General features: G+C 42.4%; 1 protein-coding gene across 1 annotated transcript; it reads left to right on the top strand.

Moving 5' to 3' along the window:
• On the top strand, positions 1-10,824 carry pip4k2ca (phosphatidylinositol-5-phosphate 4-kinase, type II, gamma a). Its single transcript, XM_041856654.2, has 10 exons — positions 1-438; positions 952-1,049; positions 1,388-1,484; positions 1,723-1,872; positions 7,295-7,441; positions 7,675-7,713; positions 7,884-7,997; positions 8,187-8,451; positions 8,656-8,759; positions 9,170-10,824. The coding sequence occupies exons 1-10, from the start codon at positions 286-288 to the stop codon at positions 9,248-9,250; spliced, it is 1,248 nt and encodes a 415-aa protein (XP_041712588.1). The 5' UTR covers positions 1-285; the 3' UTR covers positions 9,251-10,824.
• Positions 10,825-12,423: the final 1,599 nt, after the last annotated feature.

Here is a 12,423-nt window from a genome sequence, read left to right on the forward strand (position 1 = left end):
TCCATCACCTGAACCAACACAACAGGGGTCTGCAGTTCAGTTCCTCAATATTTTTTTTCGAGACTAGCTGGACTAGAATATATTTGAAGAAGACTAGTTTGGAATCCATAATTAGTGTTAAAACAAGCACAAATGTAGGCTACTACTGATCTGAATTCAGACGGGATTGCTCGAGGTACCAGCAACATTACGCAGTGACACGGGGAAGTCAGTTTGCGAAAGATCAGAATCGGGAGACGAAAAAATAAAGTTCCCACGCAAGGCAAAGCCAGGGCAATCTCCGCGATGGCGTCCAGCGGTAACGCTGTTTCCAGTCCTATGGTGATATTGGCCCCAAAAACCAAAACCAAAAAGAAACATTTTGTGCAGCAGAAGGTGAAGGTCTTTCGTGCCAGCGGCCCAGTCTTGAGCGTTTTTATGTGGGGTGTAAATCATTCGGTGAGTATAAAACGTCAGTTATGTTGTTAGGTAGCTAATTTTGACATTCAGAGTTAGCTGAAGCTAGGTAGCTAGCTAGTTATCAAACCTAGCAGTCGGCGTAGCTAGCTAACGTTAGCTATGCGCATTCAGTAGAAATGTAACGTTAACTAAACGAACTGTTCCGAGAACAAGCTAGCTAATGTCTGGTTGATTGCTAACCACGTTGGCTAGAATTGTTTGTGTCAGTAACACTAGCTGTAGCAGACTAACTAACTAACCAACTTGCTGCTGGCTAGTAGCCAACTATCAGCTGACACTGAAGTGTCACGTCATGGACGGTGTGTTGTGGGCTTTGCTGAGAGAAAAGTTAGCCAGTGTGGTCTCTAGAAAGCAATGACAGGGCAGCCTGTCATAAAAATCATTTCCATCTTGTTTGCTATCGATCAACTGCATGTTTACCCCTCATGATGATCCCATGTTGAAAGTGTAGTAGCTAATGGGAGTACCGTACTTCTTTATGTCTGTCTGCAGATTAATGACTTAAACCAGGTGCCTGTTCCTGTCATGCTGCTGCCTGATGACTTCAAAGCAAACACTAAGATCAAAGTCAACAATCACCTCTTCAACAAGTAATGTTTGCTCACTCTTGTCAATACTCTCTCTCATTCATATATATATATATATATATATATACATACATACACACACATACATACATACCAGTCAAAAGTTTGGACACACCTACTCATTCAAGGGTTTTTCTTTATTTTTACTATTTTCTACATTGTAGAATAGTAGTGAAGACATCAAAACTATGAAATAACACATATTGAATCATGTATTAACACAAAAACTGTTAAACATATCAAAATAAATGTTATATTTGAGATTCCTTGATGACGGGGAATGGTAAGAGGGAGAGTAAACACTGCAAGTTGTTGAGAATTTGTTCAACTTTCTTTTGCAGAGAGAATCTACCAGGACATTTTAAGTTTAAAGAATACTGTCCCCAAGTGTTTCGCAATCTTCGGGAGCGCTTCGGAATTGAGGATCTAGACTACCAGGTATGAGTGTTGCTATACTTGATACAACTTTGGAAACTCCCTCTAGCCCATACCTCCACCAATCCAATGCTTTTAGATCTGTGAGAAGTAGTGAACCAGTGCAAACTTCAGGAGAAAGGAGATGTTATTGGGACACACCGATGGACTAGGCCAATGACTATTAAAACAATAAATACTAAGTTGGTCATCATCATGCAGTTGATTTTAAGTACGCCTGTTTTCTCTCTCATCCCTGTAGGTGTCGTTGACCCGCAGCCCTCCTGTAAGAGGTGGGGACGCCCAGGGGGAGGGGATCCTCCTGACCTCCTACGATCGCACGCTGGTCATAAAGCAGATCTCTAGTGAGGATGTGGCAGACATGCACGGCATCTTGTCTGAATACCACCAGGTAATGTAATGACACCCAGGCTTAGTCACTTTAACTCTACCCACATTAACATATTACCTCAATTACCTCGACTAACCGGTGCCCCCGTACAGGTACCCCCTGTATATAGCCTCCTTACTGTTATTTCATTTTACTGCTGCTCTTTAATTATTTTCTATTTTCTATATTTTACTTATCTATTTTTTACTTAACTTTTACTTTTCTTAAAAAACTGCATTGTTGGTTAAGGGCTTGTAAGTAAGCATTTCACTGCTTTTTCACATCAATTTAGCAGCTATTCCAATTGAACTTGGCATGAATCAATTCATACATTTCATTTGAAAGCCTTGGACTCGCTATTCCACGCACCAGATGTGAATTTCTGGTTAGCCGAGGAACGAGTTGCCTTGCTCTGTGCTAGTGTTGAAAAAGTGCCTCGGAGTAGGATTGCTCATCTAGGGTTAGGTCCTCCCTGTCCAAAACTGGTCCTACATCAGCACTCAGACTTTGATGACCTGGTTATTTAAACAGCCGTGTTAGGCTAGAGCAGCGTTCTTCAATTCCGGTCCTGGAGGGCCGAAACACCTCTGTTTTTCATCCTCTCCTTCTAATCAGGGGCTAATTCAGACCTGGGACACCAGGTGAGTGCAGTTAACTACCAGGTAGAAATAAAAAACAGAAGTGTTTCAGCCCTCCAGGACCGGAATTGAAGAAACCTGGGCTAGAGTGTATGTGCATGCGTGCATCATTTGTCGCTGAATGAGCAGATTATTATAATCGGAGCAGCAGAGCTCTTTGAGTGTGCAGTGCCACTGCATATTTTTTTTTTTTTTTACATCTCTATTGTTGCATCCCAAATGGCCCATAGGGCTCTGGTCAAAAGCAGACCTGCCAACCAGAACACATTTTGCGTACCATGTACGTAATTTGAGGTCAACGTACGTTGGTACAAAAAACTACCCTAAAATACGCAAAAATAGTCTTCTGGTTGGCACATTGTCTTTTTTGACTCAACCGTCTGAAATTGGAGTTGAGCTAATCCGAGGATTTGGGCGAGGATAAATAATCTCTAGCGCTCTGCTCCGGCCCGCCCCCTGTAGTCGTAGTACTATCAAAGATGGTAGATAAATGAAGATATTTCACTCAGGCAGTTTACCATTGGAAAATAATGGTCAGTTCCTGTCTACTTAAGGGGGTGGCTCTCCCATAGACACTAATGTGATAGCAGCAGGGTCTGGTCTACTTAGTTCATTGACTTCAATTGAACCAGAATGAACAAAAAAAATGCGAGTGGGGTGTCTCGCTTTTTTCTTCCGTCTCTGGTACAGTTTTCCTCCCTCGAGCTGGATGGCAGCTCTGAACTTCGTCCGTTGATACCACTAACATGTGAGGAAAAAGGGAAAATGGAGAACAAACTGTTTGCCAAATACTTTTTCCAAATTTGTATGTGCTTGTCAAGCACATAACCACTAATATTTCGTAGTTAGCTCCTTAGCTAAGGCGTCATTACGACGAAGGTAGTTAGATACAGCGTTGTTTAGTCAACTAAGTGTGTGTTCGTAAATTCAATCTGGAGTGCCAGATTGCGCTGAGAGTGTGCTCTGGGCGTTTGTAAATTCAGAGCGTTGTCAGATTGTCCATTCATAAATTCTGAGCGTTTCGCTCTCGGAACGTTCAGAACGCACACTGGACGCTCTGGCTGAGGGTTGATCCGAGCGTTCTGACCTCACAACGGCAGTCAAGCACCCAAGCTAACTGGCTAATGTTGGCTATCTTGCTAGCTACTTCCAGACACAAATGAGAGAACACCTCACTCTGACCATTTTACTCGCACTTGCAGAGCTGGTTATCCAGAGCATTGGTGACTGTAACTGTGCTGCTGGCAACAGCTTTTTTGCTAAAGCTTTTTTTGCCAACGTTTACCAACACCGGCCATATTCAACGGGTGTTGAGTGTTCGTAAATTCATCAGTTATTCTGCGCTCTGGCACACTCAGACGTGAGTGCTCTGAAATCGGAGTAGATAGCCAGAGTGAATTTACGAACGCACCCTAAGCAAGAACCCTTTCTTGCCACACATGCTTTGATCTCCTCAACAGCAGTAGGCACTAGCGCATTGACGAGCAAGGAAACGTGCGGTGTTGCCGTAGTTCAGTTTGCGTTGCTGCTTAGATGTTCCTCTAATACCGTCCTTCACAGAAAGTTGTGTGTTAGGCCTACTAATCTTTAACAGTCTATGTTAATTAAACAGTTCTGGATCTGTCCTCTTCATGTAGCTGTATGTCAACAGTAGGCCTAACACACAACAAGGCTAGTGATGTGATAATAGTCAGTTCACCAATGACAACGAGGCATGTTGAATGAATGGTAGCCTAGTAGTCAGACCTAACTTGATGGATTAGGTCAGGGATGGAGATCTGAAACAAGCTCCTATAGGCCTAGTTCAGTTGTTTCATATTCCAAATAGCCTTCAGTAAACTAGACTACGACATTACATCCAGTAATTGAATTATTCCAAATGTTCTCCCCAAACAAAATTAAGCAAGTTTACATTTTCACTGGTATCCACATAAAGACAGCTATTAATTAGAATAATCGTTACCCCTAAATTTAACCTTGAAAAATGTGAGTGTCAATAGCTAGGTTTCCATCCAATTGGCGCCAGATCTTCATGCAAATATTCTAAAATCCACATAAAGAAAATGTTCATGTGTCGAATAAAAATCTAAAGTTCAATGTGTTTCCATCGCATTTCCAACTCTACCGATAGTTTTGTCACAAACTGTTGCGTTACATAGAAAATGTGCCTATTCTGGTCTTTGCACGTGCGCTCTAGCCAACAGCTTTAGGGTGGTCTACAATGATGAGATTATTATGAATAATAGCGAGAATATTTTTATTTGTCAAACGGCAGTCAACCATTGATTATCATGTCACCAGAATAATACCCTCTGGGAGCATCAAGATCACCGTGCACATTCACCACCCTGTGAAGTTCATCATAACTTAGTTGATCTGTAGCCTAATAAACTGCATGGTTTCCCTAGTCATAGTGGGATGACCACACACCACGATTTCTCGCATTTTACCAACACAAAAAGATCCCACCATGTCGAACAAACAAATTATCTGTCGGCATATAAAATTGTACCAAAACGGCTGTCGTGATTTTTTTTAAATATTTTTTTATATGGTATGACTCTACTTCCATAACAATTTTGGATGGAAAAGTGGTTAATGAGACCACCTCAATTTAATTTAGGATCAAACACAATACTTCTTTGTTGGCTACATTGTTTGATATAAACTGAACAAAAATATAAACGCAACAGGTAAAGTGTTGGTCCCATGTTTCATGAGCTGAAATAAAATATCCCAGAAATGTTCCATATGCACAAAAAGCTTATTTCTCTAAAATGTTGTGCACAGATTTGTTTACATCCTTGTTAGTGAGCATTTCTCCTTTGCCAAGATAATCCTTCCACCTGGCATGTGTGGCATATCAAAAAGCTGATTAAACAGCATGATCATTACACAGGTGCACCTTGTGCTGGGGACAATAAAAGGCCACTCTAAAATGTGCAGTTTTGTCTCACAATGCAATGCCACAGATGTCTCAAGTTTTGAGAAAGTGTGCAATTGGCATGCTGACTGCAGGAATGTCCACCAGAGCTGTTGCCAGATAATTTAATGTTAATTTCTCTACCATAAGCCGCCTCAAACGTCATTTTAGAGAATTTGGCAGTACGTCCAACTGGCCTCACAAACGCAGACCACGTGTATGGCGTCGTGTGGGTGAGCAGTTTGCTGATGTCAACGTTGTGAACAGAGTGCCCCATGGTGGGGTTATGGGCAGGCATAAGCTACGGACAACGAACATAATTGCATTTTATCAATGGCAATTTGGATGCACAGAGATACCATGACAAGATCCTGAGGCCCATTGTCGTGCCATTCATCCGCCGCCATTACCTCTTGTTTTAGCATGATAATGCACGGCCCCATGTCGGAAGGATCTGTACACACATCCTGGAAGCTGAAAATGTCCCAGTTTTTCCACGGCCTGCATACTCACCAGACATGTCACCCATTTAGCATGTTTGGATGCTCTGGATCCACGTGTACGACAGCGTGTTCCAGTTCCCGCCAATATCGAGCAACTTCGCACAGCCATTGAAGAGGAGTGGGACAACATTCCACAGGCCGCAATCAACATTCTGATCAACTTTATGCGAAGGAGATGTTGCGCTGCGTGAGGAAAGTGGTGGTCACAACAGATACTGAATGGTTTTCTGATCCTCGACCCTACCTTTTTTTAAAGGTGTGACCAACAGATGCGTATGTGTATTCCCAGTCATGTGAAATCCATAGATTAGGGCCTAATGCATTTATTTCAAGTGACTGATTTCCTTATATGAACTGTAACTCAGTAAAATTGTTGCATGTTGCGTTTATATTTTTGTTCAGCATAATTTAAGACTAGGTTTCAGGAAATGGCGGTTTACAGGGCTTTCAAAAAAGCTAAATGCCCCATCTTCCTGAGCGGGAAGTTGACTGACCCTTTCAGGACCTCCCCACTACCCAACCTTAGGCCTACATCTGCACCACCTTGTCAGAAAATCCTAGGGAGAGCCCTGATTGTACATTTCAACGTATTTCTAGTGAGCTACTGAAGAGCAGCCAATAATTACAAAGTACCCATAAGTCTATAGCCTACCATTCCTACTGAGGCAGTCTTCTGCCAACATCATTATTAGGCAAAAAAAATTGAATTTGCCTATGATTTGAGCGGTGTGGCGTGCGTGCCGTCGTGGGGTCTGCAGGGCCGGGGGTGCCGCCGCCACATTGAATTGCTACTCATTCTTCAAGGTTGGCAGGTCATCAAAAGTAGTGCACTATATAGGAAAAGTAGGTTGCCATTTGGGACTCAGCTTATGTGTCCTGGGGGCTTTGTTTACCTTGCATCCCATCCACATTGCCACTGCTGCTCATTTTGGCTCCATGCAGACTGCAAAGAATAGAAGCGGAGAATATAAACGGTACAGTACAGTCTTTTCAAAGCATCATATCTTTTGTTAGCATTCTGCTAGCTACATTGTGTTCCAGTCAGGAGACTCTGAATGAGGTCAGTTTAAAGTGTGTCCCTTTTTAATAGATCACAGTCTGAGTGGGGACCCATTTGTAACCTGGATAGAGAGAAGGAGGGAAAGGAAGAGAGAGTAAGGCAGAGGAAGATGGAGAGAGCAATTTGGTTGAAAAACAGTATGAAAAACATTTCAATTTCATCTTCAACCAGGGGTGAAAGAAAGGAGTCGTGAATGCATAATGAATGTACTTTGTACAGTACTGGTGTGTGCTTTTGACCACGGCACTATGGGTGCCAATTCAGACACAACCATAGTCTATTTGCCATTCATTCTTTCCCGTCTTCTCCCTGGCTGCAGCACATAGTGAAGTGCCACGGCAGCACTCTGCTGCCCCAGTTCCTGGGGATGTACCGTGTGGGTGTGGAGAATGAGGAGACCTACCTGATCGTCATGAGGAACATGTTCAGTCACAGACTGGTGGTGCACAGGAAGTACGACCTTAAGGTGAGCGGGAGTGACGCACGCAAACACACACACACACACCCAAGCGCACACACAGGATTTCCCGATTTTTGCTTATTCCCTTCTAATTCCGGGAATCTTCCAACCGGGATTTCTGGAGTCCTGGGCATTTTGGTAAAGTTACAGGTTGTTCCATTAGCTACTTCATGATTTCCACGCAGAGGTCATAGAATCCCTGACCTTGCCTATTAACCTCTTATCTTATTGCTACTCAGGGCTCTCTGGTGTCTCGTGAAGCAAGTGACAAAGAGCGGGTAAGACGACTAAGAATGTGTATGTCACACAACCAACCATACATGTGAAAATTGCCTTTCTAAGGGACTAGTCTTATTAAGCACCCACAGTACATTTTGTCATTTCATGTCATTACTTTCTTGAGAAAGTTTGCATGTGTCTGTTTCAATGTTTCATAACTGTCCCTCAGGTGAAAGAGCTCCCCACCTACAAGGACATGGACTTCAGAAACAACATGCAGAAGGTGTACGTGAGCGAGGAGCAGAAGGAAAGGGTCATGGAGAAACTCAACAGAGATGTGGAGGTAAGGTGACCTCCACAGAACTAGAAGGGGGACTAGAACTAGAATTCATATTTGAATGTTTTCAGTTCTAGAACCTGCCTTCCTATTCTAGGAATCTACCACAAGGTGGTAGTAGATACATTCTGTTTGTTACCGTGATACCACCATCTCTGTCCATAGTGATCGTTTGGTGTGTGTCCTGTCCTGTAGTTTCTGGTCAAGCTAAAGATCATGGACTACAGCCTGCTGTTGGGTATCCATGATGTGGGGCGGGCTGAGCGGGAGGAGGAGGAGGGAGAGGAGCCCTCCAATGAGGAGGAGGGGGAGACTGAGAATGGCCACACGCAGGCCGCTAATGTTGGCTCCTACGGTACGTCTCCTGAGGGCATCGCTGGCTACATGGCCTCCTGCAAGCCCCTGGGGCCCGGGGAGTTTGACCCCTACGTGGATGTGTACGCCGTGAGGAGTGCCCCTGGTAAGTTCAAGGCAAAGTTGGGAAATTACATGGTTGGGGTCAATTCAATCAATTCAAGCAATTGGGTTCTCAATTTACTTACTGAATTTAATTCACTTAAATAGAATTTACTCTAATCATGGATTTACAGTTACACTGCAATTTGGGTAATTTGTGTTTTTGAGCAGTGGCTATTCCACATCTCTCTGTCTGTTTCCCCCTCAGGAGCCCCTCAGAGGGAGGTGTACTTCATGGGTCTGATAGACGTTCTGACACAGTATGACACCAAGAAGAAAGCCGCTCACGCAGCCAAAACTGTCAAGCATGGGGTGAGTGAAAAGGGAGAAGGAAAGGGGGTTAGGGTCTGTCCTATTAGATCATTTAGATTCAGAATGCCAGGGATATATTGTAAAATGAGATTTTAATTCAGCAACACCTTTCATTCACCTTATGATATAAGATGCAATGGGATTCTCATTGTATACTGTGTGCATTACTGCTTTTCTAACATCATTCCCTATTCATAAATAATTGAAAGTTACCTATTCCCAAATAAATGTCTTATTTTCCCTGGGTTTCCAATGTTGGGCTGGTCACATCTCTGAGATTAGAGGGTTAAGGGTCTCTCATTTGATACCTTATTTGTTCAACTATAACTGTAAAATTAGCATTTCATTGATACTTTTCATTCCCAATAAGATGTTCAGTCTGACGTTATCCCTTCTCTATGCCTCTACAGGCTGGTGCTGAAATCTCCACTGTCCACCCAGAACAGTATGCCAAGCGATTTCGGGATTTCATCTCTAACATCTTTGCATAGCAGGACATTATAACCACCACTGATACAACCAAACTTTTCCCATTTAGATTTGAAGGTTTTCTTTTTCTTTCTCTATTTTACTTTTGTTCTGCTGTACATTTATATCATGAAACATTGCCCCAAACAATGTAAACACACAGATTATTTTAGTCTGATCTCACACCAGACTCTTTCCATTGTTGTAATGTATTACTGACTGATACATATTTATAAGAAGAATGTGATTCCACATTGATAAGCACTCTGACTGACTGACTTTGGAGCCAAAGTGTACTTTGTCTAATACTGCTGCTTGTGTCCTAGAGATGTTACACTGAAAAGGATTGATTAGACTTAATGGGACAACCTGAGATTGATACATTGACTGCTTTGTTGTTTGAATCCCAGATTGCCCCTTTAACCCAGGCAGTTGAAATCCTGGGTCGTGTCCATTTTAAGCACCAGACAGGAGAAAAGGTTTGAAACTGAGTGAAACAGGAAGGTACAATACTACCAATGACTAGGTACTAACTACCTGAACTTGTCCAATAAGAAATCATGGTGATTTTAGTGCTACTGAACACGACCCTGGATTGGTCCAATCTACTGAGTGAGTATGCTAATATAACTGGACATGGGAATATATCAGTGTAGTGAACCCTACAGTAAAGGGAAAGCCTTTTGGTATTTGACATGAACATCCCTCATCATCATCTCACTTTGGATCATATGGAGTATGTGTTTCCCCTAGAATTTCAGCAGTGGTGGCAAGGGTAGCTGGGGGAGGAGACATGCTAGCTGTTCCCATAGACTTCCAGACATTGATCCAACGACTATCTATTTTAAAGTGCGTCTCGGCAAAAATTATTTATATATAAAAAGTCATATATGTAAAATCGTATTTTTTGCAGCGGTGGGCCCCCGCTGCTAAATGAATATAGGGGAAACACTGCGCATTTTGCTATCATGAGTGGACTTGGGACCAGAACCCATTGTTGGACTGACACATTTTTTTTTTACATATTAGTTGCTGCACATTTTTCTGCATCAAACAGCATCATTTTTAAAGAAGCACTTCTCAAGAATGATGGGGAATAAAGGTAGCTTGAGTGCCAGTCTTTTTGCTGTCATAACCAACTCCCTTTCACACATTGTCATGGCAAACATGTTTGTCTTGACAATGACAGCAATGGAGTTGGCAAGAGCACAAACAGATCTGGGACCAGGCTATAATTAAATATCAGTAGAGATGGATTGTTTATGCTTGGTCAAATTTGACTACTACTACTATTAGATACTCCACTGAATAGCAATCTTGGTATTATGTGTTACTCGTAGAATGCAGCACTACATTTCAGCTGCTTTATGCAAATTGATAGCCTTAAATGTGTGATGTAGAGTTTTCTAGTATAGAAGTTGAATACACTGATAGGGCTGAATAGGTACAGTAGAAGTTTGTGATGCCTTGTGACCATTGTGATTGCACATCCTATATTTTTGCAAATCAGCTTTTGGACCAAAATATATTTTACAAAGTTTTTCTGAAATGTGTTGGAATATTTGTGTATATATTTTACATTAAAATGTAGACCTTGTGCAGACAAATCTCTCCTCATCTCCCTGTAGTGTAGGATATATAAAAGCACAGAGTTCAGGCGACCAGGTCAGTTCAATGAAAACAGCTAACCAAGATGGAGGAAAGAGATTTCCTCTCTGGTGCATTTATCTATACTGGCATTACTTATGATGTGCGAATAGGGTGCCATTTGGGATGGAGACATGGAGAAGTTCAACCTCTCCTTCCTGTTTATGGTCAGGATGAAAATCTGCTAGTTTGGTTGGTACCTGTACACCAGGGTTATTAATTCCTAGTGCATGGCAGTTGATAGGGGTGTGAGTTTGGTTAGGGGTACAGTTGATAGGGGTGTTAGTTTGGTTAGGGGTACACTTGATAGGGGTGTTAGTTTGGTTAGTGGTACAGTTGATAGGGCTGTTAGTTTGATTAGGGGTACAGTTGATGGGGGTGTTAGTGGTACAGTTGATAAGGCTGTTAGTTTGGTTAGTGGTACAGTTGATAAGGCTGTTAGTTTGGTTAGTGGTACAGTTGATAAGGCTGTTAGTTTGGTTAGTGGTACAGTTGATAAGGCTGTTAGTTTGGTTAGTGGTACCACTAGGGTCATTTTAGTTTTTATGCTGGCCACAGATAACAGGCCGGGTCCAACACAGACTGGAGGAGGTCAGGGACAGGTTTATCCCCTCTTTCCAGAAGCCATAATTCTGCTGACAGACCTCTTCCTGTTGCTTTAGAAAAAGAGAGGAATTGACTACTCTTAACAAAGGGAAGTAAGCAGGATGGACAGAGCGAGAGAAAAATCAGCCTAAAGCTGAGAAATGCTGACAACCTAGAGAGTAAAAGAGGGGTGGCAGTTGGAACACTGCGTTCCAAACACGTCCCATTAATCTGCAATTAACATGAACCTCAGCCAACACAAATATTGTCCCTGTGCTGTTCAGTATCACCATGACGCCTGGAAGGCTGTGGCGGCTGTAGCCACTGGAACTCTTGAACAGAACAATGGTGCTGACCATTCATTTTGTTTTTTGAATATATTTAGCCAGGATAGTCCACTTGGTAACAAAAGCCACTGCTTTACAGGGAGCCCTGGGTTCCATTAAAAATAAATAAAAACGAAGACATTACATAGAAATGAAATAGAACTGCTGCTGATGAGGGCTAAAGTTATATTACATCAAATAAGCACCAACTAAGATGACTTAATGCTTTGTCAAGGATGTCAAAGGGGTTTTGCAAAATGTCCCTCTGTCACCTAACCTGACAGGTGTTGACAACTTTATGATCATACTCATCTGTTTCAATCAGAAAACTGACCAGGGGTGGTTGTTTTCCCTCCAAATTCATAGCACTAAAATCATAATTTTATATTTGCATACCAATGGCCTTAAGATGATCTTAGTGCCAGGAAGCTTTCAGGAAAATCACCCCTCCTAGGTTGATGAGACAACCCATTGAAATGTTGATGTCAGTAAAATCATTGCCTACAACTGGCTTCCAAGCCGCTGTTGAAGTAGTGCTTTCAAAGTGGGTGTTGAGACAAACCATCAGAGAGGGGGATAGGTTGGAAGGGGGTTTGGGTTAAAGGGCTTGCTTCCTCTGTGAGGTTTGATGTACCACA

Source organism: Coregonus clupeaformis, chromosome 30 (genome assembly GCF_020615455.1).
Source record: "Coregonus clupeaformis isolate EN_2021a chromosome 30, ASM2061545v1, whole genome shotgun sequence".
Classification (NCBI taxonomy): Eukaryota; Metazoa; Chordata; class Actinopteri; order Salmoniformes; family Salmonidae; genus Coregonus; species Coregonus clupeaformis.

Excerpts from the sequence above, each read along its gene's own strand:
- pip4k2ca (XM_041856654.2), top strand. The coding sequence starts at position 286 with ATGGCGTCCAGCGGTAACGCTGTTTCCAGTCCTATGGTGATATTGGCC. Across the intron at positions 1,873-7,294 it reads TCTTGTCTGAATACCACCAG|CACATAGTGAAGTGCCACGG; the intron begins GTAATGTAATGA and ends CCCTGGCTGCAG. Across the intron at positions 7,442-7,674 it reads ACAGGAAGTACGACCTTAAG|GGCTCTCTGGTGTCTCGTGA; the intron begins GTGAGCGGGAGT and ends ATTGCTACTCAG.